General features: G+C 41.5%; 1 protein-coding gene across 10 annotated transcripts in view; it reads left to right on the forward strand.

Moving 5' to 3' along the window:
* diaph2 (diaphanous-related formin 2) overlaps nucleotides 1-26,882 on the forward strand; it is a 563,702-nt gene that overhangs the window by 176,545 nt on the left and 360,275 nt on the right. For all 10 annotated transcript variants that reach the window (XM_061787877.1, XM_061787869.1, XM_061787876.1 and 7 more), the window contains 4 exons: nucleotides 3,472-3,608; nucleotides 10,982-11,090; nucleotides 20,321-20,431; nucleotides 24,754-24,866. In XM_061787877.1, coding sequence (XP_061643861.1) covers nucleotides 3,472-3,608; nucleotides 10,982-11,090; nucleotides 20,321-20,431; nucleotides 24,754-24,866 — 470 coding nt within the window. The remainder of the gene's footprint in view (nucleotides 1-3,471; nucleotides 3,609-10,981; nucleotides 11,091-20,320; nucleotides 20,432-24,753; nucleotides 24,867-26,882) is intronic.

A 26,882-nucleotide genomic window follows, 5' to 3' on the forward strand; every position in this document is an offset into this window, starting at 1 on the left:
CTGTGCAACGGGGGAGTTTGAAATACTCCCTTTGCTTATTTAATTTTATTTTTTTAATTATTCTGATGATTTTTTGAAAATGCAGCAGGACAGAAAAGGGTTTTAGGGGACAAACAGAGGGACAGAACGGGCAAGGGGATTAGGTGTGTGACCCACAGCAGAACGATAGTTAGACAGTATAGATATTTGACCACAAGTAACGTTACAAAAGTCAAATCGTCTTCTTATTTTTAGAGGTGGGGGTATACCCGGTGAGGACATGCTACAACAAACCAATAGGACAAGATGAGAGAGGACAGAAAAGGACAGGACAGGAAATTGAAATGAGATGAGTGGTGCGGTGGAATGCTTTTATAGTATTTAAACATATGTAAGAACCTGAGGGGCGGATCTTAATATAACCTGTGTTGTTGTTAGTGATCCCAGTACATGCAATTAAAGCCTACAGTGTGTCTATGGAACTTATTAGTGAATGAATACCATAGTTGGTCAACTGGTGTATGGAGTTGCTGAGCCGGCACATTGAGGAAGGGGGGGCCAAGTCAGCGAGCCCATCCCTCGGGGGATCCAGCCAGGCGGACGCCACCCACTCCCCAGGAACCAGGGGGGTCCCCCCAGGCCAACCGAAGCGCCCCAACCAGTCCCAAAGGGAGGGGCAAGGGTAAGGGTATCCGACCACCACCCCCCATGCCCCAATCCCCCCACCCCCAAGGGGCCCCAGGAGTCAGCCAAGAGAAATGTGAATACTCACCACCCACCCTATTATTACGGTACCAGTTCCCCGACTGGCAACCATTATCCCTGTCCCGTGATAGTTTGTGGTGGGGTGTCGTGCATTAAAATTGGAGCGACTGGTGGGGGTGAGGCGAGACGGTCATTGGGCAATGATGATCCGCAACCGTCACCCCCATCCAGGCCAACCAGGTCTCCAAAGGATGTGCGAATGTATGTGGTACATTAAAAATCCGCCGGTGAAAGGCAAGGCGGGCCAACGAGCAGGCCCGATTGCCGAAATACCTGGCCGAGTGTCCTTCCCAACCCGGCATTACCCTCCCCTTACTGACGGTTGTATGATGCATTAGAACTGGAGGACCAGCAGGGCAGAGAAGGGGGGCGACCAGGCCGGAGACCAGAGCAGATGCGCCAGGATCCAGCCCAGCGTCCGCCTCATCATGCCTCGTGCCGGCCCCCCAGGGGTCCCTGAATGAGATGAGACTGTGCCCATCGCTGTGCTCGCTCCACAGTATCGTGTGCATCCTTTTATGCACGTCTCCAAATGATATCCTGTTCTTCAAAATATTTGGTGATTGAAAGTAATACTTTTATATTGTTCAAAACAGACTTTTAAATGGTTATGATACAATAGGCTTCACCAAGCATTAAAAAGGCCTAATTTTGAGTTTTACTTGGTGGCCTGGATTCCACTGGAAGATGATACTGTCTGAGATAATGGGCAAATATAGAGAAGCTAATTTCCACTCGGCTCTCACATCAATTAATTATCCATTTTGGGAAGATCTCGCTCATTTTCTCATATAGTGGCACACATTTCAAGGCTTTTTAATGTGAAATAAATTATTTCTTTTTTCCTGATAGTCAGGGTTTGTTTGGTTATTATATTACTGATTTCTTTAGGCATCCACTTGCATATACAGTGTGTCTCAATTAACCATATGTGGTTCATAGATGCTATTGTTCACATAAAGACATTCAAGAGCCAACTGCTGAGCCTAATAGTCCTAACACTGCTGCTTATGAAAAACAGCAGCATATATTGATGTCTTAAAGTCCCCTTTTATATTTCATTTCTTTTTTCTTTTTTTGGTCGATGTTACCATATTTTCATGACCATAAGGTGCACCGTACTAAAAGGCGCAGTCTCAGTTACGGGGTCTATGTCTGTATTTAACACATACATAAGGCGCACTGTATTATTGGGCGCAGGCGCTAGATTAAAACATACGGTAGCATGCATGCACGCTAAAACAATGTTTTTTAAAAGGCAGCTGGAGCAAAACTGAGTTCGGTTGAACTTTATTGACATATTTAACAATGTGCTCACGTTATTTTTTGATCAATCCTCATCCACAAATCCATCAAAGTCCTCATGTTCTTTATCCGAAATGAACAGCTGGGAAAGTTCTCCATCAAACATCCCGGGTTCCCTCTCGTCATTGTTGGAGTCAGTCTCGTTGCCATGCGGCTCTTCAGACATGATGCCAGCTTTTACGAAAGCTCGAACAACAGTGCAAGCAGACACTTTAGCCCAAGCAGCCAGAATCCATTCACAAATTGTGGCGTAACTCGCCCGGCGCTGCCTCCTAGTTTTAGTAAAGCTGTGTTCGCCATCTGTCATCCATGGCTCCCACGCCGCTCGCAACTTCACTTTGAATGCCCTGTTTACACCGATGTCCAGCGGTTGGAGTTCCTTCGTCAAGCCTCCCGGAATGATGTCAAGTTCCGAGTTATTGCACTCAGTCGAATGGTGACTGTAGAGACGCTTCTCCCGGCTGTTCTTTGCTCATTAATCCATTGCCACCCCGCCTTGTTTCCGCGGAAACTCAGCTTCGTCTTCTTGAGTTGGCGAAGCTCGTTTTCCTGCTTCCTCCACTTGCGAGCCATGATTCGTTGATCTTGAATTCTCTCGCGGCTGCTCGATTCCCATGTTCCTCCGCGTAACTAATAGGTTGCAGTTTAAACTGTGCTTCGTAAGCGTGTCTCTTCGTAGGTGCCATTTTCGGGGGTCCTTAGCCAAACCGATGCACATACCTGAACTATGTACCTACTGGTCCTCTGTCACGCGCAACCTTCCCCCTTTACGTCCGTATGCTGTCCTCAGTCAGGTCTGCCTTTCATCTATATAAGCAGCCTGTCGGCAGGAAATGCTCCCAGTCAGTTAAGCGGAGCGCTCATTAAAGTCACACAACAACATTTACAGATTTTGGAACTCGGTGCACACATAAGGCGCGCCACATTATAAGGCGCCCCGTCCATTTTGGAGAAATTTTAAGACTTTTAAGTGCGCCTTATGGTCGTGAAAATACAGTAGCCTTTTTACATTATTCTATACCCCAGCTTTATGATTATTTTTACAATGCATTTGTGAGAAATAATGTCTCCCCCTAATAAAGGCCTTACCCCATACACACCTGGTTACCTCAGATTCATGCCTCTTCTCTGTGTTTAAAAAAAAAAGAAAAGAAAAGGTTTTATACTCTAATTTCACTATTATTATTACAATGTATTTGTAGAAATAATACCTTACTCCTAATAAATGCCTGGTCCCCTCATCATTAATGTTAATACATTTCTATCTGTGTTACTTGAAGAAATACAGTATAGTAAAGTTGGACGTACACACTTCAAGCTTTGTTCGAGTAAAATGTAACATCTTTGAATGCTCTGCTTAATTTACACCCACTGGACATATTTTCTCCCTGATCCATCTCCTTGCTTTCACTATCTTGACAGTATGGGCTGCAAAGGATCTTGGGAGATGAACGCAGCCTGTTGTTACTGGCGCGATCCATCGACCCCAAACAGACCAGTATGATGACCGAGACTGTCAAGATCCTGTCGGCATTCTGTATCATCGGCGAGGAAAACATGTAAGGCCGATCACCTGATCGCTCGTCCCGTCTCAAGTCATTGATAATGAGATTTTTCTCGACATCAGACTCGTTGTGGAATGGAGAGGTCAATGTTGTCTCTGTGAAAGGGTTAGTTCAAAATAACGAGACCCAGAGGAAAGCCACTTTCAAAAAAAACATCTCCGCTTTTACCAATCCTTTTTCCCCCAACATTCCGGCAATTTGACATTACCATGAAGTCTCTCGCGCTCAACACATTGCCTATGTAATGCTGTTGATATACTGTCTGATATGTATTATATTTTTCCTTGAACCACACTCATCTCTATTTACATGAAATATCCTATATAATACCTGACTGAAAGCAAACCTTAACTCTTGAAAGAGTTTGAACCGATCAAAAAATTGTAATCCATTTTCGCTGCTCAAAACAGATTTTTACAGCTACAATAGGTATTTTAGTACTTTTGACAAGTGCTTAATTTGTATCTGACTTATTTTTGGCTTCATTCCATCCGAAAACATTGATGGAAAGTTTTGTATTCCAATAAATCATGTGATTATCTTATTTGTGTTATGAATGCTAACAGAAAGAAGGTTTGATGTACGATCTACTTGTGTTCATATCAATCAAAATTAGCTTTTGTCAACGGGCTACAGTACACCAGCAAATTATCCAGTGCACTGTAATAGGACACATGAGCAATTAAGTCTCTGGCATTTATAAAATACTAAATGCATGAATGCTAAACTGGAGATGTGTTTAAGTCACCGGTCAGTTTAGACTGTTTTTTGTTTTTGTTTTTTATCTGTAGTCATCTTACCCTTATGCTGCTTAGGGTTGGATGTGATTAGTTAATTTTGGATCATTGACTGGGTTCAGGGCAGCAGTCAAACTAGGGAATGCCCAAACATCCCCATCTAGAGCTACTTTCTGTAGTTCCACCGGTGGGACACCAAGGTATTCCCAGGCTAGCCGTGAGACGTACTCCCTCCAGTGTGTCCAAGTCTGCCCCGAGGTCTAACCCCTGGTTGGGAACGCCCAAAACACATAACCAGGTCAGCGTCCGTGGGGCATCCCAGCCACCTCAACTGGCTCAGCTCATTTCGTCTGCTTGCATCCATGATTTGTCCTTTCAGTTCCAAAGACGAGAGGCAGATAACAATGGTTGCCGCTGGTCCATCTGTCCATCTCAACATCTGTCTTTGCCTTTGCGCCCTCCTTGATCACTTTTCCACCATAAACAAAATTAGTATCCAATGAATTTGGTGACTGCTGTTACATTAACAAATGAACCCTTAATGAAAAAACGGGGGATGACAAGTATTCTATTTTACTGATTCTGGTGGCAATCAGGTAGATGCAGCTGATCCTATTGCTAAGACATTTGGTGATTGGCCAATAAAAAAAGAGAGAGTGTGTGTGTGTGGGGGGGGGGGGGGGCATCGGAAATAGAACTAGATAACAAAGGTTGTCACATCTCTTTCCTTCTCCTCCACGACTTGACCCAAAGCTGTTTTCTTTCGTTTTCATTTTATAGGTTTCTCAGAGCAGATAGCTGCATAAACAACTGCAATAGATAGCTGTTTATAATCCATGTTTGTTTACACTGTCTTAATAAACTTTGCCCTTCATCCTTGCAGAGACTCTTCTGTCACATAACACACCTGACACTTTCCTCCACCCTTTCCAACCTGCTTGGACCTGTTTCTTCACCTCTTTACCACACTCATCATTGCTCTGGACCATTATTACTAGTATTTTAAGTTCTCCACCCTCACTATCTCGTCTCCCTATAGCCTCATTCTGTCTTACTTGTATGATAACTCCTAATGAGGACACAGGAACCATTTTCACGCCTGCATTTAATGTACATTACAGGTCTTCATAACCCAGCAAACAAATGCAACACATTACCCTTTGGGGTAGGGGGAGGGGTGAACGCTACGGCTACATTGAAGGGACAAACTTAAGGTGCCCACAGCAACGTGTGTTGTTTAAACTAATGCACTCAAATATAGAAATACTAATGCATATTATCTTAGAAAATATTTGAGATTGGTCAAATACAAATGAATAGTGTTAGGAATGTCCTAATGACTGTACAGTACAACTGGGCATGAAAAAAAAACACAAATTACTCTGTATACTTCTGTGCTCTATTGCATAATTGTATTTTATTCATACTATTTATTATTTCATCATTGTTATTACATTATAAACTGTCCAAACAATACATAGATTGAAAAAGAGAAACATGTGCTGTTTTTCACATTTCATGAGTATGTTTTCCTGTATTTTTCACATCACAATATATACCACATGGTTACGAAAAATAACAATGTAATTTTTTCCTCCAATATCATGCAATCATACTGTAAACTGTTGCTCTTACCAGGGTTTGCTGTTGCCTCAATTGCATTGAGAAAAAAAAAATATATGTACTTTTTTTTTAAATTATTGAATTCCGGGGATATACTGCCAATAAGCATTTGCAAGATTGGTTCAGTGTCAAGAAAAACAAAAGGAATACAAATCTTCTGAAACCAACTGTGTAATGTTTCTTTTTTATTTTTTTTCAAAATTGGCAACAACTTTGAAAGCTGTATAGTGTTTCCCCAGAAACATTAGTGTTAAGGAAACAGTACAACTCCATTTCAAAATTGTCACATTTGACAAACAAATAGGAAGTGGTCCATCTCTGCTGTGTTTACATGCTCCGGAGTGTTCCTGCGACAATAAAGAAATAGGACAATCTTTTAATAACACAACATAACACAGCATCTGCAGATGCCTCAGTGGTCTCCCACTGAATGGCATGTGCTTATAAAAACGAGGGAGACTGCCATGCGCCCCTCCATTTTTGCAGCAGTGCATTGCCGGCTCAATTCAAAATGTATTGCAGTCAGCTTCTTCACTTCGGGCAAACGATGTAGTCGGCTGCCTTTACTGTGTTGATCTAATCAATGTTGTTTGGCATGGACTGACACCTTTTAAATTGCATTTAGAGCAGGTTTTTTTTGTTGTTTCCTGCGGGGGAGGACTAGAATAACAATGACACCCCTAGAGTGAGTTTGTATGCAACTGCAAACGTGCAAATTCAGTTAAGCGTTGTGTCACACATCTCTGACCCTCCAAAGAGGCCTTAAGCTCTTACACTAGCTGCATATGTTCATGCTTTTCTGTCTAGCTGCTGAATAGTTGAGAAGAGTGGCTCAATGACAGTGTCACTGGTTGTTAGATACGGTATCCAAGGGGAACAACTGTTGTCTGCAAGTTACTGTTCAGTCTAACCATTCTCTTAGGCTCTGGGTGACCAGTGTGGCTCGGCGACCATATGTGGCCTGCGGCATGGTTTTATTGGCACTCGCTGTACTCCAAAACTAAAAATTAAACATTATATTGATAACTTTACAAATGAGAATTAGAGACACACGACCATAATAAAAAATTAGCAACGATTAACAGACTTTCACAAACTCACTGAGGACTTGACACAATTATACACAGTTTGAAGGAAACTGGTGCTTCACGAGTAACATTATTGCATTTGCATATTGCATTTTTACCGGAAGGTTGGGGGCTATGAATCTCATCAGGGTGTGGCCTTCATCGAATAAAAGATGTTTGCTCCAGCTCTAAATTTTTTATTTATTTTTTATTTTTTTTTATTTTGATGTAATGCTGTGGCCACATGCAATGGCAAAAGCTCACATTTTTTGCAATTTTGCGCCACCCATCTGTCTAGCACAGTGTTTCTCAACCTTAATTGAGCCAGACACTTTACTTTTACATTTGAAAAATCTCATGGCACACAACCAAATAAAAATGTCACAAAAAGTATATACAGTATACTGAAATAATGATCTTACTGCAATTTACTCACAAATGTATTTACTTAGTGTGAAATCTGGGCCAGTGGCACAAAGCTGATATGCTTGTAGGAATTGATGAAAAACACACAAGGAGATCTTAAATAACAATTTTCAGACCAATTATGTCCATCCACCCCACCTTGAGCTGTCACCTTATCGTGGTGGAGGGGTTTGTGTGTCCCAATTATCCTAGGAGCTAAGTTGTCTGGGGCTTTATGCCCCTAGCAGGGTCACCCATGGCAAACAGGCCCGAGGTGAGGGACCAGACAAAGCACGGCTCAAAGACCCCTTATGATGACGACAAAAAATGGACTCAGGTTTACCTTGCCCGGACGCGGCTCACTGGGGCCCCCCTCTGGAGCCAGGCCTGGAGGTGGGGCTCGAAGGCGAGCGCCTGGTGGCCGGGCCTGCACCCATGGGGCCTGGCCGGGAACAGCCCGAAAGGGTAACGTGGGTCCCCCTTCCCATGGGCTCACCACCTGTGGGAGGGGTGATAGGGGTCGGGTGCAGTGCGAGCTGGGCGGTGGCCGAAGGCGATCCGATCGCTGGCTTCAGAAGCTGGCTCTAGGGACGTGGAATGTCACCTGTCTGCCAGGGAAGGAGCCCGAGCTGTTGTGTGAGGTCGAGAGGTTCCGACTCGATATAGTCTGTGTATAGTCGGGATGGGGCGCTGCTGACCTCGACTCGGGACGTTGTGAGAATACTTCGAAGACCTCCTCAATTCCACTGACACGAATTCCCATGAGGGAGCAGAGTCTGGGTTCTCTGAGGCGGGCTCTCCTATCTCTGGGGTTGAGGTCACCGAGGTGGTTAAAAAGTTCCTTGGTGGCAAGGCCCCGGGGGTGGATGAGATTCACCCGGAGTTCCTCAAGGCTCTGGATGTTGTAGGGCTGTCTTGGTTAACACGCCTCTGCAACATCGCGTGGACATCTGGGACAGTGCCTCTGGATTGGCAGACTGGGGTGGTGGTCCCCCTTTTTAAGAAGGAGGACCGGAGGGTGTGTTCCAACTACAGGGGGATCAGACTCCTCAGCCTCCCTGGTAAGGTCTATTCACGGGTGCTGGAGAGTAGGCTCCGTCGGGAAGTTGAATCTCAGATTCAGGAGGAGCAGTGTAGTTTTCGTCCTGGCTGTGGATCAGTGGACCAGCGCTACACCCTTGGCAGGATCCTCGAGGGTGCATGGTTGTTCGCCCAACCAGTCTACATGTGTTTTGTGGACTTTGAGAAGGCGTTCGACCGTTTCCCTCAGGGGGTCCTGTGGGGGATGCTTCGGGAGTATGGGGTACCAAACCCCCTGATACGGGCTGTTCGGTCCCTGTACGACCGGAGTCAGAGTTTGGTTCGCAAATCTGGCAGTAAGTTGGACTCGTTTCCTGTGAGGGTTGGACCCCGCCAAGGCTGCCCTTTGTCACCGATTCTGTTCATAACTTTTATGTACATAATTTCTAGGCGCAGCCGAGGCGTTGAGGGGGTCCGGTTTGGTGGCCTCAGTATTGCTTTTGTGGTTCTGTTGGCTTTTGTGGTTCTGTTGGCTTCATCAAGCCGTGACCTCCAACTCTCACTAGAGCAGCGGCTGGGATGAGAATCAGCACCTCCAAATCTGAGACCATGGTCCTCAGTCGGAAAAGGGTGGTGTGCCCTCTCCATGTCGGGGATGGGATCCTGCCCCAAGTGGAGGAGTTTAAGTATCTTGGGGTCTTGTTCACGAGTGAGGGAAGAATGGAACGGGAGCTCGACAGGCGGATCGGTGCAGCGTCTGCAGTGATGCGGACTTTGTATCGATCCGTTGTGATACAAGCGGCTGAAATGAGTTTCCTCCGAAGGGTGTCTGGGCTCTCCCTTAGAGACAGGATGAGAAGCTCAGTCATCTGGGAGGATCTCAGAGTAGAGCCGCTGCTCCTCCACATCTAGAGGAGCCAGAGGAGGTGGCTGGGGCATCTGATTCGGATGCCTCCCGGACGCTCCCCTGGTGAGGTGTTCCGGGCACGTCCCACCGAGAGGATACCCCGGGGACGACCCAGGACACGCTGGAGAGACTACATCCTTCGGCTGGGGAGAGGGAAGGCTGGGCGTCCCTGCTACTGCCCCCGTGACCCGACCTCGGATAAGCAGTAGAAAATGGATGGATGGATGGATTATGTCCATCCATCCATTTTCTACACCACTTATCCTAACTAGGGTCGTGGTTATGCTGGAGCCTATGCGGGCAGGAGGTGGGGTACACCCTGAATTGTTTGCCAGCCAATTGCAGGACACCACCGATTATGTGAAATTGAAAAATTTCACCGTGACACACCTGCTGATATGTGGTTGGGAATTACTGGTAGCATACAATGTTCAAATCTGGTAGCAATTGAACTATATTTCTGGGACACCTTTAAAGTGAGCCCTTAAAATGTCTATCATGACTCAAAAATGGTAACTTCAAACCCAAGATATACTGTGTCTTTGGTCTGCATTTGACTGTGGAAAAGGCCCCCGAATGGCAATTTATTGGGCGTGGTAACAGTGACAATGCAGATTTGAAGCACCTTCAAGAGGGCTTTCGTACCATTCGTCAAACCTTCACCAGTCTTTCAACTGGACCATATTATATGCATTCATAATTATTGCTCTGACACTGTTGCAGGTAATGTTCACTATATTTAAATGGAAATACAGTGTAACTATTAAGTACCACACAGAGAATATGTTGTACTCACCATGGGGGTGGGCTCTTTAGCATGATGGTAGTTACCTTGTAGCAAGTGACAGCGACACAAGTTGAGGCGTCTTTTCGCTGCCAGCGTATGGCGTGACGGCAGCTCATGTTTAGCTGACAGCCTTGCGAGGGAACGCGACAACTTAAGCAGATCTATGTGGCCTGTTTTGAAGCGTCCTTTCAAGTGCCTTTAAAACTACTCTGAACGCCTGCTTGTGAGTCACTAACCTCTATTCATGTCTCTGTCAGGTTTCCTCTACACTTGTAACCCTACTGGTCAAACACATAATCACGCTCGCTGAGAAAACAGCTACTTCCGGGTAGTTTTATTCATACAAGCATGACAATAAAAGTAAGGCGGATGATAATAATTGAATTTACTTCCATTAGTGCATTTGTGAAAACGAACGCCTTTCTGTTTAGACGAACTGCTGTGAGCCCTTGCAAGTTGTCTAATTTGCTTACGTTCTCATTCAGTATTTTTGCACATTAGTCTGCCCGTCCCATGCAATTAATTGCACCTTTTCTCTGAATGGAAAACCTCTTAAACACAATTGCCCTGACAGCTCAACACAAACACATTTATTTCCGTGCAATATAAATGTATACATAGGAAGTGTGATAAGGGCAAATTGAGATACTGCAATAATAGTTTAGAACAAGGGGTGTGAGCTTGTAACTAAAAATGGGTTCCGCATGAAACAAGATTCATATTTTTTTTAACCTGAAAATTGTGATTAAATGTGGTCAATGAGGTGATAAAAGTGTTTGTTGACACCTACCCCCTCTCCCGGTGGTCTCTTTTATTTCCAGCCTGGATAAGATTCTGGCCGCCATGACTATTGCTGCAGAGCGGAATAATAAAGAGAGATTTGCTCCAATTGTGGAAGGACTGGAGAACCACGATGCCCAACAGCTTCAGGTTTGGATTCCCACTAATACTATATACTTAGTGTACTGTATATAAAGACACAAACACTGCTTTTGACAAACAGTTTTAGGATGCAGTTTTCCCCATCTTCCTCCTCTTATTTTAAATCAAAACAACTATATTTTATTTTCATGCGGTCAGTCATCTTTCTCAAAATGTAACACAATCAGCTGTTAGTGTGCATTTATTAAAATAATGATAGTAATTTGTGTGTGCGCGGCAAAAGATCATTGTCATTGTAGAGGCACAGCAATAATTTTTGGGCAACCCTAAACTTTGAAGAAATAAATTTTATGTGAAACAAGATCACATGAACCTCCGCTACAATATTTGCGCTTCGGCAGTCATAAGTGCACCCTTATGCAGATTATTATTATTATTATTATTTTTTTTTAAGAACCAAACTGTCAGAATTCACAGAAATCCCCACCTACTCTCAATTTTCTATGATGTGGCAAAAAAGTCTGACCGATTTTTTATGTTTATGTTATGTTTTAAAACTGCAGATGAGAGGTTGGACACAAAAAAAACAATCTGATGCTCGAGGTAAATGTAGCTTAATTTCACTTCAAATTGTTTGGACTTTTTGAAAAGCAGTCATTTAGTTGTTATTTAAACAAAGTGTATACATGTATCAGTGGCCTGCCTGACTTACAAACAGCACAGTGTAGTTCATCCAACATATGATTTTTGTGGCATTATTGTGGCAGCTGGAAACTGGCACCAAGTTGTGTCAGCCCCTGAAGTTAGATTTTGTCATGGAGACCATTTCTCAGAGCAGGAATGAAAAGGACAGTGGTGACGTCCTCACGTCCGCTTGTCAAGCCCACAGCCCTTTGGGCACACGGTGAGATGGGTAATATGGAATATGACTCCCAGAGCTTCATCACCGCTGCTGCTTTAATTAAAAACATAGACTTCTTAGAGCTCCCTTTTTTTCTCTGGCGGTCTTGTCTTTTTTACAACCAACATCTCTTTTCCTCACTTTCTCTCCTACTTTGCTCATTTCTATCACATCTTACAAACATTTCCTATCTTCCTCTTTTCCCCCCTCAAGCTCTCAGAGGACCTCGGTTTGCAAGGGCAACAAAAGAGTGCACTCCTTCATGTTTTTCACAATTGTACTTCAGCAGAAGGAAAAAAGTAAAATGGCAGTAAAAAGGAACCCGCTCGATATATGTTTCTATATACCCAAAGTGGGTAATTACTTATGGAGTGACTTCTTTTAACAGTAGGGACCGTGCAGCAGGAGAGTTTTTGCGGAAAACTGCTGAGGCAGCTGCTCGTTTAAAGACACTGTGATAATGCGGGTATTTTTCCTTTAAATGTTGCCACTAATGAAATAAAGATTGTGATCATTGATAAGTGAATTAAAATGTTTTACTGGGAAGTAAATAGAATCGTCTCCCCAACCAGTTTGGACTCTATGCACACCAGAAATTGCATTTAAAAGGATATATACTCTGCATCTTTTTCTGTCAATTTTCAAAATGTCGAAATCAAACAAACAGTTCCCTTGTGTCTTAGTAAACACAAAAACTTACATTCCTCAGGTAAGATACACAAAGGACCAAGAATTCTGGCGCACTGCGACGCTCCACATTTCCAGTGTGGTAATGTGTCAGGCAACAACATCAGTGTACCCCGAGGGCGTTGCTATGACTAGGTGCATTTTGACTAGGCAAAACTGAATTATAGATCGGTTTTAATTAATCACAGTTTTGTCATAAAGATACTGAATGAAAATTCCAAATATTCAAATTGTAATTATGATTAGTCAAAAAGATGTTTTTGATCGACAATGTTAATGCCGGATAGTCAAACTTAGTTTTTAAATGTTCAATCTGCTTGCCGTAGATAAGGCTGTTAGCTAATACTAATCTGTGCTAACACTGCTGCTCTGCTTACCTTTTGGCTTTGACATGATAGTGCGTAGGCCACTGGTGGCGCGGGGGGCAGATCCGGCCCACCACATCATTTTATCTTGCCCGCGAAGCAAATAGAAATTGCTCATTGTGTTCTGGTGTAATACCATTGAGATATTTGAAAGCATTTTTTTGTTACCAATCCCCCTTTGAAAAGAAATATAATAGTTGACAAACATGTTTTTATAGGCTTCTGATTTCAAAATTGGCTATTCATCAATATGTTGTGTATACTGTATGTAATTACAGTATAGGAGGTCATCTTTCATTTATATGGGTTTACAGTTGTGAACCCATATGTGTCCCTCTGAGGGAAGTCATAACTACGATGTGGCCCGTGACAAAAATGAATTTGACACCCCAGGCTTAGGCCATCGCATGAAAATGGCGCCTAACTGCCAAGTTATGAGGAGACATTCAGAACGGATTGCTCAAAGTAATACATTTTTTGTAACTAGGCAGATCACAAAATATTAGTTATTTCATCTTGAGCATGCACTTCCGAGACCCAGATATATATGTGTGTGTTTGGGTGGAAAGGTAAATTGTTCATAAGCCTTTAAAAGCCACAGAATCAACTCTGTGTTCAGTGCCAGTGTTTAGAAAGTCAGTGTTACCATTATGTATCTGTAAACCACATATTTTCCCCTTAAAACCACCCTAACCACACTGCACTACATACAGCCGAGGAATGTTTGAGGCTTGATGCGTATGCGGGTGAAGAAACAGAATATTTCATGAGCCGCATGGCTTTCTTCACTCACATGAACTCTGTGAAGGTTTTCTGGTTGAGGTTCTTTTATGTGTGCGCTCTCTGGTGGATTCAGTCAAGTGTCAAATTTCTACATGCAAGAGTAAGCAGTTTATTTTATTTTATTTATGGTGGCGTGTGGTCAACACTGCTGCATTCCTAACTGAAATAGGAATGATATTTGATAAAAGATATTTGCTGCTTTTGTTTGCACCTTATTTATTGTTGTCCTATGGTGAAAATAAAACAGTGATTTTTATCTTTGTAAACTAAAACAGTTGAGATGATTTTAAAGTCTGTCACTCAATCACCTAGCTGCAGTGTAACATCTCTCCAAATAGTGGCCCAATAGTGGTCAAATAAACACCTCCCTTTCCTCCCCCCAAAAAATGTTAGTGCTCCTAATGGGCTGTAATTACCTTAACTATGACATCTGACACAACCGCCTGACATCACAGTCATTATGGCCGCAATAGACATCACCTACAGAGCTGACATGGCATCTGTCAAGCTGTAGTTCATGGGTCGAGTTGGAGAATTCTGGAGCAAAAGCTGCTAAAAAATAAATGAATAATAATTAAGGATTGAAAAGAGTTGAAGAGCAAATATATATTTAGCAGTTAATAAGAATAATCATTATAACAATAACGACAGTAATAATACAAATAATGAAATGCTTACTTTCAATCGTAAATAATTACAGTGAAACCTCAGTTTGTTGGCATGATTATAATCATTCCAGAAAGTCTTGAGTAAAACTGTATCATACAGAAAATCAAGGCAGTATTGCCCATAGCAAATAATATAAATTTAACTAACCCATTTCAGATACCCAGAAATATTAAATGGGAACGAAACATTTTCCAAGAATACGTTGTATGTGTCCCCATTAGTCTTAATATAGCATTCTGATTACGATTGCATTCCTGCAATAAGAATTTAACGGATTGTATCCTCCGTTTTCATCCATCTCATGGGGCTGCCGTGTTAGGCAATGTCCCCTCTACTGTCGACCGAAATTAATGTAACAACTGCTCTCGAGCTTGGGTGGCAAATGTCATGTGACCAAAACCCGGAAAACAGGTTAGCGCACTCTTGAGTGTATGCGCGATAACGAACATAACAATGGGTTGAGGACATGATAGTTTGAAGAAAATAAACTTATTCCACAAACTCAATATTAATCAGAATAACAGTGTTTAGACTAGTGGTGGCACAGATAATGTATTCTTGCAAAAAACATTTTTTTGGTTTAATTCCCTATAGCTGTGGTCCCCAACCACTGGTCTGCGGACCGGTACCGAGCCGTGAGGCATTTGTTACCGGGCCGCAGAGAAAGAATGACCAATTTATATAATTTCTGTTGGATTGCAATTAGCGTGGCGGCAGGGTGAACGACTGGTTAGAGCGTCTGCCTCACAGTTCTGAGGTCCGGGGTTCAATCCCCGTCCCCGCCTGTGTGGAGTTTGCATGTTCTCCCCGTGCCTGCGTGGGTTTTCTCCGGGCACTCCGGTTTCCTCCCACATCCCAAAAACATGCATTAATTGGAGACTCTAAATTGCCCGTAGGCATGACTGTGAGTGTGAATGGTTGTTTGTTTCTATGTGCCCTGCGATTGGCTGGCAACCAGTTCAGGGTGTACCCCGCCTCCTGCCCGATGACAGCTGGGATAGGCTCCAGCACGCCCGCGACCCTAGTGAGGAGAAGCGGCTCAGAAAATGGATGGATGGATGTGGTCCCCAACCACTGGTCTGCGGACCGGTATCGAGCCGTGAGGCATTTGTTACCGGGCCGCAGAGAAAGAATGACCAATTTATATAATTTCTGTTGGATTGCAATTAGCGTGGCGGCACGGTGAACGACTGGTTAGAGCGTCTGCCTCACAGTTCTGAGGTCCGGGGTTCAAGTCCCGGCCCCGACTGTGTGGAGTTTGCATGTTCTCCCCGTGACTGCGTGGGTTTTCTCCAGCCACTGCGGTTTCTTCCCACATCCCAAAAAACATGCATGGTAGGTTAATTGAAGACTCTAAATTGCCTGTAGGTGTGAATGTGAGTGCAAATGGTTGATTGTTTATATGTGCCCTGCGATTGGCTGGCAACCAGTTCAGGGTGTACCCCACCTCCTGCCCGATGATAGCTGGGATAGGCTCCAGCACTCCCGTGACCCTTGTGAGGATAAGCGTGTCAATGTGTTCTATTTTGAAAATTGACCGGCTCGTCTTCGCCGCAACAGCCGAGCGTCTCAATTGACATGTCGAGACGGCACAGAACGCTTCCGTTTCCGGTCCCAGCCATCTCGAACGCTTATGTTTCCGGTCTGAGCGGGCTGGCTAACGGCGGCAGAGCTCAAAGAACAAAATCATTTCCTAAACTAATTCAGCTAATTACATTAACTGAAAAGATTTGCTCTTTTGAACGAAACGTTCGCAAACGAAACAACACTATATCAGGAGTCCTATTTAAAATACGGGTTTATCGCAACAGTTAACTCTCACGCACCAAGTCCCCTCTGATAGAGATACAGTGGTAGGTTTCTGCTTCACACAGGCAGAACTACTTTTACGGAGTTAAAAGTCTACTCATTGAGGAGCTACGGAACTGCAGTCTAGTATGGCTACAACAACTCCGACCCCCACTCCTGCATCGCGCCCACAGTGGATGCGCCACAAACAGCAAAGGTGGAAGTAGAAGTGAGGCAAGCATGTGTGTGTGTTTGTGTGTGTATATATATATATATATATATATATATATATGTGTGTGTGTGTGACAATATATATATATATATATATATATATATATATATATATATATATATATATATATATATATATAGATATATATATATATCTAGATATATATATAGATATATATATATATATATTGTCACAATTCATTGTGATGTAAAGCCACTAGTGTAGCGTATATTGGTATTAGATAAAAACATAATACCGTATTTTCACGACCATAAGGTGCACCGTATTAAAAGGCGCATTCTCAGTTACGGGGTCAATGACTGTATTTAACACATACATAAGGTGCACCGTATTATTGGGCGCAGGCATGGTAAAACATAAGCTAGCTTAAAACATAAGGTAGCATGCAACGACTGCTACTACTCTACTCACGAACACGCCCTGGGGATGGTCTTTCTCCGAGCATCTCAGGAGGAAAGGAGGGAGGTTTAGTTGAAGAAGAAGATACACAAAAAGTAAAAATGCAAAAAGAAAGTACTTGTCCCTTTAGGGTGCACTCGTAAATTTTCCTGCCGTTTGAACTTGTTGTGGGCCCCGCTCTTGCTCTCAACTGCGGGCGTAAATGGTACGGCTGCCGGGGGCGCCGCCAACAGATCAGGCTTGGTAAAACGATCGAAGCCGCATGGCCGGCTTCTTTGATCGGAAAGCACCGCCGTCTTGGTCCGGCGGTCGCTCACGCACATGGTGGCAAATAAAGAACAAAGGAAAGGGGAGGCAGGAGGGGTGGCAGCACGGCAGAGTCGTACTTAGGTAACTTTCATTATAAAGGAGCGGAGCCAAGAAAAGAAGAGAGAGAGAAGGTGGAAGTTAAGGGTTAAATACCCAGGGGGGCGTGTCTAAGGGACAGGAAGTGGAGGCTCAAATTTATTCTAGAATTCGGCCCGTAAAAAAAATGGGTTTAAAAATAACATATTATTCTAAAATACTCCCAAATTTGTACTCTTACTTATAGATCAAGCATATAGAATGATTGTCTAAACTTTAGTCTGGGCCAATCTACTAATTGTTCAATACAACATAATTTCGTACTTTTTACAATGTTTTGTAAAATGTTTTAATTTTAATGGTTCCGGGAGAACCAGAATGTTAGTCCGGGTTTCAATCGGTTCTCGATTCTTGATGCCCAACCCTAGTTCCCCACTAACAAAAAATGTACAGTTGTACAAACATAAAATGGTGTGAAATATACTGTATATATAAATGACTACAGAAGTGGATCGATGAACATTTAACATCACTTTTACCTTTATTAAAAACTCTTGATAGTGTATGGAAGACAGCAAAGAGGGTAGAAGAAGGAGCCCTTTTAGTGGTTTGCTACTTCTTCTATCATGTTTCTCACCTTTTATCAAATGGCTGGTACTCAAACTTCGTCATATTGTGTAAAAAGGTTTCAACACCTGGCAAGGCGAATTCCACACACACAACTCAAGCCAAACACAACCCTCCTGTCTGATCGGTAAAACTCGGGTAATAGGGACAACATCAGCGTAACACATTTTGTCAAAAGTTAGGCCTTCAGAATAACAGCACAACAGTATAACAGTTTCACCATAATTTCTACAGCCCCTTGCTGTCTTGTTTTACAGTCGCACTCAAATAGTGTTGTGCTTTTTTACTGAGTGTGACTGCTAAATAAGCCACCTTTGGGCCAAAGGTGAAACTGTTATTTTACTTGATGCCTATATTTTGGCCTGACTTTTGAAATAATGTGTTATGCCGATGTTGCTCAGTTAACTGTGAGGGTTTTTTTTGCTTTGAGTTGGTCATGAACATTTTTGGCACAATGCATCTGGAGAACCCTTTTTACACAACTTGCAAAATGCTTCGAATGAACGCACAAGATGATGCACACACAACGAAAATCAAAGTCATACTGAGGCCATGTTCACACTGAAGCGCATGAGACCCAATTCGGATGTTTTTGTTAAATTCGATATTTTTATGCAGTCGCTCACATTCTTCTTTTCCTTTCGGCTTGTCCCGTTAGGGGTCGCCACAGCGCGTCATCCTTTTCCATGAGAGCCTATCTCCTGCATCCTCCTCTCGAACACCAACTGCCATCATGTCTTCCCTCACGACATCCATCAACCTTCTCTTTGGTCTTCCTCTAGCTCTCTTGCCTGGCAGCTCCATCCTCATCATCCTTCTACCAATATACTCACTTTTGGATGAACGCTCATATTTGTTTGGCAAGGTTTTAAGCCGGATGCCCTTCCTGACGCAACCCTCTGCATTTATCCGGGCTTGGGACCGGCCTACAGTTTGCACTGACTTGTGCCCCCCATAGGGCTGCATTTATGCAGTCGCTCACATTACAAAAAACAAATGCGGCTCTTCTATTGTGGACAGAACACTCCCGTGACGCGCATTTGCACATTACCAGACGTCACATTGCTCATGTGCACAACTGCCAGATGGCGTTTTTTACCTAAGTAAATACGGCCCCTCGCAGCGGTCTCGTAATGTCACATTTGTGCCGATTTTGTGCAACCGAATACAACATTTTCTCATATTTATCAGGTCTAAAACATCTTCTTTTCACCACTGGCTGTTTGCTGCTGCTTTGTCCGCTATGTCCGTTTTGTCGAACAATTGTGACATTTATCGCCTATTGATGACGTATAAGTCGGATGCGGGCCCCGTGAGCGTCCATATTGCACTTGCGTCGTATATTGCACATATGAAAGAGGCCTGGGTCGCATATGAAAAAATTTGAACTGTACTGTTCACATTGAGATGAAAATATCAGATATATGTCACATTGGGCAAACAAATCTGAATTGACCTGCAGTGTGAACATGGCCTGAGTCACGAGCACATGAATTTGTGAAATTAATTGTTGAGCCACCTTTTTTTTTTTGTTTGTTTGTTTTTGCACGAAAACCGAACAAGTGTACGGAAACTAGAACACAATTTGACAAAATAAGTCATAAACCAACTCTAATGAAAAATAGGCCGTATGGGAAACTGAGGTTCCACTGTACGGTATGCTGTATGAATAAAAAAAAAATCCTTTACTACTACTACTGATAATAATAATAAGAATAATATTGATAATACAATAATAGTAATGACAATCTAACATGTACTGTGTTAGGTATATAATTACCTCCAGTCCCTATTTTAGGACTTTTGTTTAAGACCCTGTACAAATTACAGTATGTTCTTCCTAGTCTTTTATTTATATTTTTTCTCTGATGTGAACTAGTTAAATCAATACTGCCCAGCAACGTAAAATTAGGTTGTTTGGAAAGTACCATTTTCTGGTAAAATACAGACTTCTGACATTGACTGACGAATGATGGTGTTTAGAGGAAAAATATCATCAGTTACGTGTAAGCATTTGTTTTGACTTCTTAACAGCGGATCCAAGCCCATAGTTCAGGTCAAGGTTTTCTGAAGACAGCTTGCAGCATCCATGGGAATTCTTCAGCATCCAATCGATTGGCTGTCCGAGAGAAACTGTCTTATCCGTGGTCCTCTCCTTTAAAACACCTTACTGCTCATTAGAATTGATCAGTGATTTCCAAGTAACCCCCACACACACCTAACACACAGACTTTTTCCGTTTCAATAAATCAATTAATAATGCACATCCCGGCTGCAGACTTTTCACCTTCACTGCTTCTTTTCTTTTTTCAGTGGCATTGAAGCATTAATAAAACAGAAAAACAACATGAGCAGTTTGAAACGCCAATATCCATCACAGAGCCAGTAAATTTTACAGGATGACATTGTTTTCCTCAAGTTGTAAGAATCTGCCCATGTGTTTTGTGTTTTCACACTCCAGGTGGCTTGCATGCAGTTCATCAACGCGTTGGTTACCTCCCCGGATGACTTGGACTTCCGGGTACATCTGCGGAATGAGTTCCTAAGATGTGGCCTCAAAAAGATCCTGCCTGTGAGTTATCAAAATGTCATTTGGCAACATTGCTTTGGATTATTATGGATGCATTAAAAGCAAAGCTGGAGTTTTCGACTTGTGAAGAAGGCCAAGGATTTTTATCATGACGCTGGGGGATTGGTGGGGTTTCAGTCTCACATTTTATGATGAATATTTACTCCTCAATAATTTAGTCTTGATTATATTTATCTAAAGGTGCTGTATTGTCTCTCCATATAATTCCGTGGGTCATAAAATAGTTTTACCATATATTATTCCCTGGTGTCTTAGTCTAACTTGGAAATGTGTTCAACAAGGATTCCATCTTGACATTATTACAGTGACGTCAATCTAGATTGAAACTGTTTGCATCCTGTGGAGAGAAAAACAAAACAAAACAAACAAAAAAAACCCATGAAAACTCAAAAGTGTTAATAAAAACCATGTTACACCCCTTTTCCACTGCACACTACCTGTTCAGATGTACTCACTATTAACCCTTTTTAGTTGGCAAAATCATCAAGTATGTTAAGCATAAGTCATGATCATTTACTATTTATTGTACCTAGCCATTTTTTTAATGCAACCTGCTGCCCTAAGTCTCCCCTTGGAAATAATTTGTAGAAACAAACGCGTCTCAGTATGCTTGATGTATTCAATGCTGCATGTTTTTTTTTGCAGTTTTCCACGGTGCCATTTTGATATAGAAAACTAATTACCCAATACTGAGGTTAATCGAATAGAGAAGTGGCCGAAGTTGCTAGCTGGCCACGTGGTTTGTATAATATGGGTTCATTAGCTTATTAATGTGTTTTCATTTGGCAAAACCAGGGAGGGGAGACAATCATGGGTAAGTTGTCATATTGCAAATATCTTCTCCACCAGAGGTCACAACTAAAAAGTAAAATACTAGTTTTCTTCCTTTACATTGTGAGCTGAGATGAGCGGCAATCATCTCTCTCCTTCAATTTCTTTTTGAAAAACCCCAAATTAAAAAAGTTAATTTTATATATTTTAAAATAGGCTTCTTCCAGATAAAAATCCTACCAGTGATACATGTGGACTTGTTAGAGTAGAGATTAAGGCATATTTTCATACCTTAGTTATTGTTCTGTTTTAAATTAACTTTAAGATAGAGCTAGCATTGGTAAACATGGTAGTTTAGGACAACAGTCATTTTTGGGTTATTTGTCACATGTATTTTCATAATGAAGCAAAGCTTTCTTTTTTGTAATTCAGTTTAATCTTGAATATTCAGTTTAAGAAAGGTAAAACAGGTATTTGAGACTGAGAGCCAGGGCCTACGTGCCAGCAGTTCCTAAGGACTTTAATTCCCTGCATGTTGCATAATATTTTATGTTAACGTTTGTTCAATGGTTATGTTCAACGACTTTTTTCTAGCTTAATGATAAACATTTTCCGTGACTGACTTCAATGTTCACTTTCAAGTAAAAAAAGGAGAACAACAATAATTTTGTCCTTGTTTTATTAGTTGCCAAATTCAGTGTAACAACTTACCTGATGGTGGGGCAACCTCTCACATTTTCACACACTCTATTAGATTACAAAAATATTTGAATACAAAATATATACCTGAGACTTTGGTCTTTCATCTGGTACACATTTTGTTTATATATGATGTATTGATTCCAATAAATATATATCGGAGTAAAAAGTGTGACATCTAGCCCCGGTCTCCCCTATTATACTGTAAGGTATACTGTTTCTAGTACCCGGTCAGCCGGGATTCTAAGCATCTATGATTGTAAACTCCTGCTGGTCACTCATTGGTCGAAGTAAATACAGGAGAGCCTCGTTCACTTCAATTTTTGTTTTTTTGTGAGTGTTCCGACTCCGTTTAATGTGGTGTGGTTATCGTAGTTTCTTGGTGGAAAAGTGACTGCCCCAAACCAAGGCGGATAGAGTGTAAAAGTAGTAGTAGTAGTAGTAGTTGAAAGTCATGTGATTTATGGGAGGTTTCTCCATCAGACTAATAAGTTTTTTTTTTTTTTTTTTAAATTAGCTCTGTCAATATTAACAAACTTAACAGATTTTCACAAATGTTGTGGAGGCATGGGTCAACGCTTAAAAATAAAATAAAAACTTCTGTGTTTGAATAGTCATGAGTACATATATTATTCCCTCTACTGCGTCTCCTTAAGCCATCATGCACACTCCCTCTGAGTCAGTGTGGCTTCGGACAGATGGCCCTTAAAAATGACGCCGGATGGTCGAGACCTGCTGAAATTAGGCTACATTTGGCCCTGTCGCTTCCTTCCAGCTCCAAAGCTGACATTTCAAGCGAGAGACCCCACAGTTCCCCATGAATGGAACAGGTGTTAAAGAGTTGGTGCTATTCACAGTCTCAGAGGTTTTTGTGAGTTGTTTTGCCAAGTTCTCTCGATAAGCGGTTGCATTAGAACTATTAATGCACTATTTTGTAAGTGACTTTGTCAGCACTACTGATGGCCTCCTTTTCCTGAGATGTATAGTCTTGGAAACTGGGCTTACTGGCAGATTTAAGGCTTGAGTTGGAATACGGGCTGGAATCATCATACAGTAGATCATGAACTACACATACAAATAGTAAAACAAAAACAAAACAAAACAAACAAACAAAAAATGGTAATGCATGGGATATCCAAATCACTGACATGATGTACATCTTTAACCTATCATTACAACCTGGTCAATATCCCAGTAATATAAAAAAAACAAACAAAGGTCATTCCTCTATTTACTACTAGACTAACACCTTTTTACAAATTACAGACCTGATTCTCATCTCCCACAGTTCTCAAAAATTCTGAAAAAGTATTTACTATCAAGTTTGATGATTTTATAGAAAAGCATAACCTACTCACCAATAACCAATGCAGTATGGGTTTACTGATCAACAGGACAATCTCTTATTGAATTAATAGAAGAAACCACAAATGCCATGGATAGAAAGAAATATGCTGTTGGGGTATTTATTTATCTAAAGAAGGCATTTGATACAATTTACCATTAAATATTCTTCACTAAATTAGAACAATATAGTATTAGAGGACTTGTACTAGAATGGGTGAGAAGTTACTTAAGAAATAATTATCAATCAACACTTTGGACATTGTGTGTGGGGTTGCACAAGGGTCAGTGCTGGGTCCGCAATTATTTATCATGTACATAATGACATACAGTATGCAAGACATTAAAATTAATACTATTTGCAGACACAGACATATTTAAAGCAGGTGAAAATTTACAACAACTGGTGGATAGTATTACTTTAACAATTTATTCAAATCAAAAACTGGTTTGACAAAAATAAGCTGTAATTAAATTTGCTGAAGACAAAAATAATGGTATTTGGTAGCAAAATAAAAAAAAAATATTGTTTTGGAAAGGTGCACAAAATATAATTCCTTGGGGTGGTAATACATGACTAAATCTGGTGGAAGTCTCACATAAAATGCATATGCACAAAAATATCTAGTAGCATCTCTGTAATGGCCAAGGTAAGAAACTTTTTTTTTTTTTTTTTTTTAGATAACAAGTCACTCCACACTCTTTTATATTCCCTGGTGTTACGTTAACTGAATTACTGCACAGACGTTTGGGGCCATACATGTAAGAGTTGACTACATCCACTTTTCATACTACAAAAAGAGCCATTAGAATAGTCCATACGGTAGGTCATCTTGAACAAACTAATCAGCCATTTGTTAAGAGTAAAACATTTTAAAAAAGGAATCATAATATTGTGGAATTTCAAACAGTACAACTTCTTTACATAGCCAATAACAATTTATTACCAAGCAATTTACATAAATGTTATATAAATTAAGAGATATGGTAAAAAAACAAAACAAATGAACAAACATTGAGTTGAGAATGAAACCAATTTCACTCCAATTGTCTGATTCAATCGAGTAAATAACAAGGAGTTGAAGAAAATAGTTTTCATGGGTTTCAATTCAATAGAGACAAAAGTTACAATTTAGTGTTAACAGTATACAGTATTATTAAGTTTGAAGTTGAAGTGAAGTGGAAATGACAAAATCAGACAAAAATTCACACCCTTGGGAAAGGTCATTACATTTCCATGAACTCAGCTAAAATGGTTAAAAAAAAAAAGTATGCGAGGTGGACACCATTGGCCAGCTTAGAGCCCAGAGGGTTAACCTAGTCAATCCACCTAACATTCGTCATCATTTATCACTTTTGGACTCCATTTGGACTTACCTACACTAGGTGGAGATTTGAAACCAATGAATTAGATGGATGTTTTTTTTTTCTTCTTTCATATAAGCTAAAAATGTGACAATTTAAGCCACTGACTCTTTGTTTACTTGCAGGAGCTCAAAGAAACGGAGGAGCTGGACATCCAGCTCAAGGTCTTCAATGAGAACAAGGAGGAGGACTCCATCGAACTCTCCCATCGCCTGGACGACATTCGGGCCGAGATGGAATATCCTTTTTTTTCTCCTGTCCTGTCCTTTCCGTCCCTCTGCGCGAATTATGTGGATGACCATTGGTGCTGACATAGCAGCAAGTGATGAGTCAACATGATGACTTTGATTGACTGAAGCTCCCTTGCGGTTTGCTTCATTAGAGAGGGATTTGAGGATCCTATGCATTTTATTAATCTCTCTCTCTGCGGCCAGTCTAGGTTATAGGCAAATATGCTGGTGTTCTTCGCCTTCCACCTTCTCACATTACTTCTCACCTTACTTCTTCATAGTTGTATTGTAGAATTCACATGCTATATACTGCACACACAAGTTCAACAACAGTGCTGCTACTACTTTTACCACTAATAGAATTAAAACAACGCTACTACTTCTGCTGTTACTACTAACAAAAACAAAAAGTACAACTACTACTACTACAATTACTACTATTTATATCATCAACGGTGCTACGATAATTTACTTACTGCCAAACACGACAATGCTCCTACTAATTACTACCAATACGACTACCACCACCACTAATACGACTACTATTACTATTACTACTATACTTGACTCCTACTACTACACTAATACCCCTAACAATAACTCTGCTACTACCACTAAAATTACTAATATCAATAGCAGTGCTACTACTAACATTACACACAGCAACAAAATCTATGCTTCTCCGACTACACCTACTAGACTACTCCAAACAACAACTACAATGCAACAATGCTACTGCTGCTATTGCCACTATTTCTACTACTACTAGTTCTAGTACTACAACTACGCTTCTACTCCTAACAACAACTACAATGCAACAATGCTTTTACTGCTGCTGCTACCACTACTGCTACTACTAGACTACTTCTAGCAACAACTACAATGCAACAATGCTACTTCTACCACTATTACTACTACCACTACTACTACTAACCACACCTCTGCTACCACGACTACTACTACTATAACTACTATTAATAATACTATTACAACTACTTGACTTCGCCGAACAACATGTACAATGCTACTACTACCACTATTATTACTACATTTACTACAACTACTACTAACAACAACTCGGCTGTTACGACTTTTATTACTATTACTACTACTATTGCTGCTACTACTACTACTACTATTCATACTGTAACTGCTATTACAACTGACTACTACTACCACTGCTACTAACTAAAACTCTGCTGCTACTACTACTACTGCTACTATTACTACTACTACTAACCACAACTCTGCTACTATGACTACTACTACTATAGCTACTATTAATAATACTACTTGACTTCGCCTAACAACAACTACAATGCTTCCACTACTACAACTGCTGTACTTCTTCCACTAATACTAGCAGCAACAGCATTACAATCAAATTACATTTTAGTAGGAGGTCATGTTACAGTGGTAGTTTTGCCGCTCAAAATTATTGTGGATGCTTCTCTTTATCTTCCTCCTTTCCTCCACTGGTGTCCACTAGAAAGTTAATAAGTTGGCACTCATTCAATCCAAAGTCAGAAACTTCTTCACAAGCTGTTTAATAATTCACCAATCTTCTCTGAGGCTATGTATGAATGAGTGGCACTGGGAGGCGACATTCCAGGCACATGACATTGTTATGCAGATGTCCACAGTCTTTTTTTCCTCCTTGTAGCTAATCCCACACTTGTCCCGCTGACACAGAGTGCTGCCGTGAGTGACACTTTATGTTGAGACACTCTGTTGGAACGTGTGTGGGTGTGTGCGTGTGAAAAAAAACACCACTTGGATTAATGATGTGCTTGAGCGGGTTTACAAATGAGATGGCCCGATGTTTGTTTCCAAGGACAATGTGGCGTATTGATCGCAAAGCTTCAGGGTATCATTCCAAATGTCTCGGCAGCCCCTTTGCCTACACAATAACACCACGCCGGTGGTACTTCTTACCTGAGCGTGCCTCTTGTTTTTCCTTCAATATTGACCCGCACAAGCCGCTCCCGTCTGTGTCCAGCTCAGGTCCCGGTGCCGCTCATAAA

Source organism: Phyllopteryx taeniolatus, chromosome 10, assembly GCF_024500385.1.
Source record: "Phyllopteryx taeniolatus isolate TA_2022b chromosome 10, UOR_Ptae_1.2, whole genome shotgun sequence".
NCBI classification, from domain to species: Eukaryota; Metazoa; Chordata; class Actinopteri; order Syngnathiformes; family Syngnathidae; genus Phyllopteryx; species Phyllopteryx taeniolatus.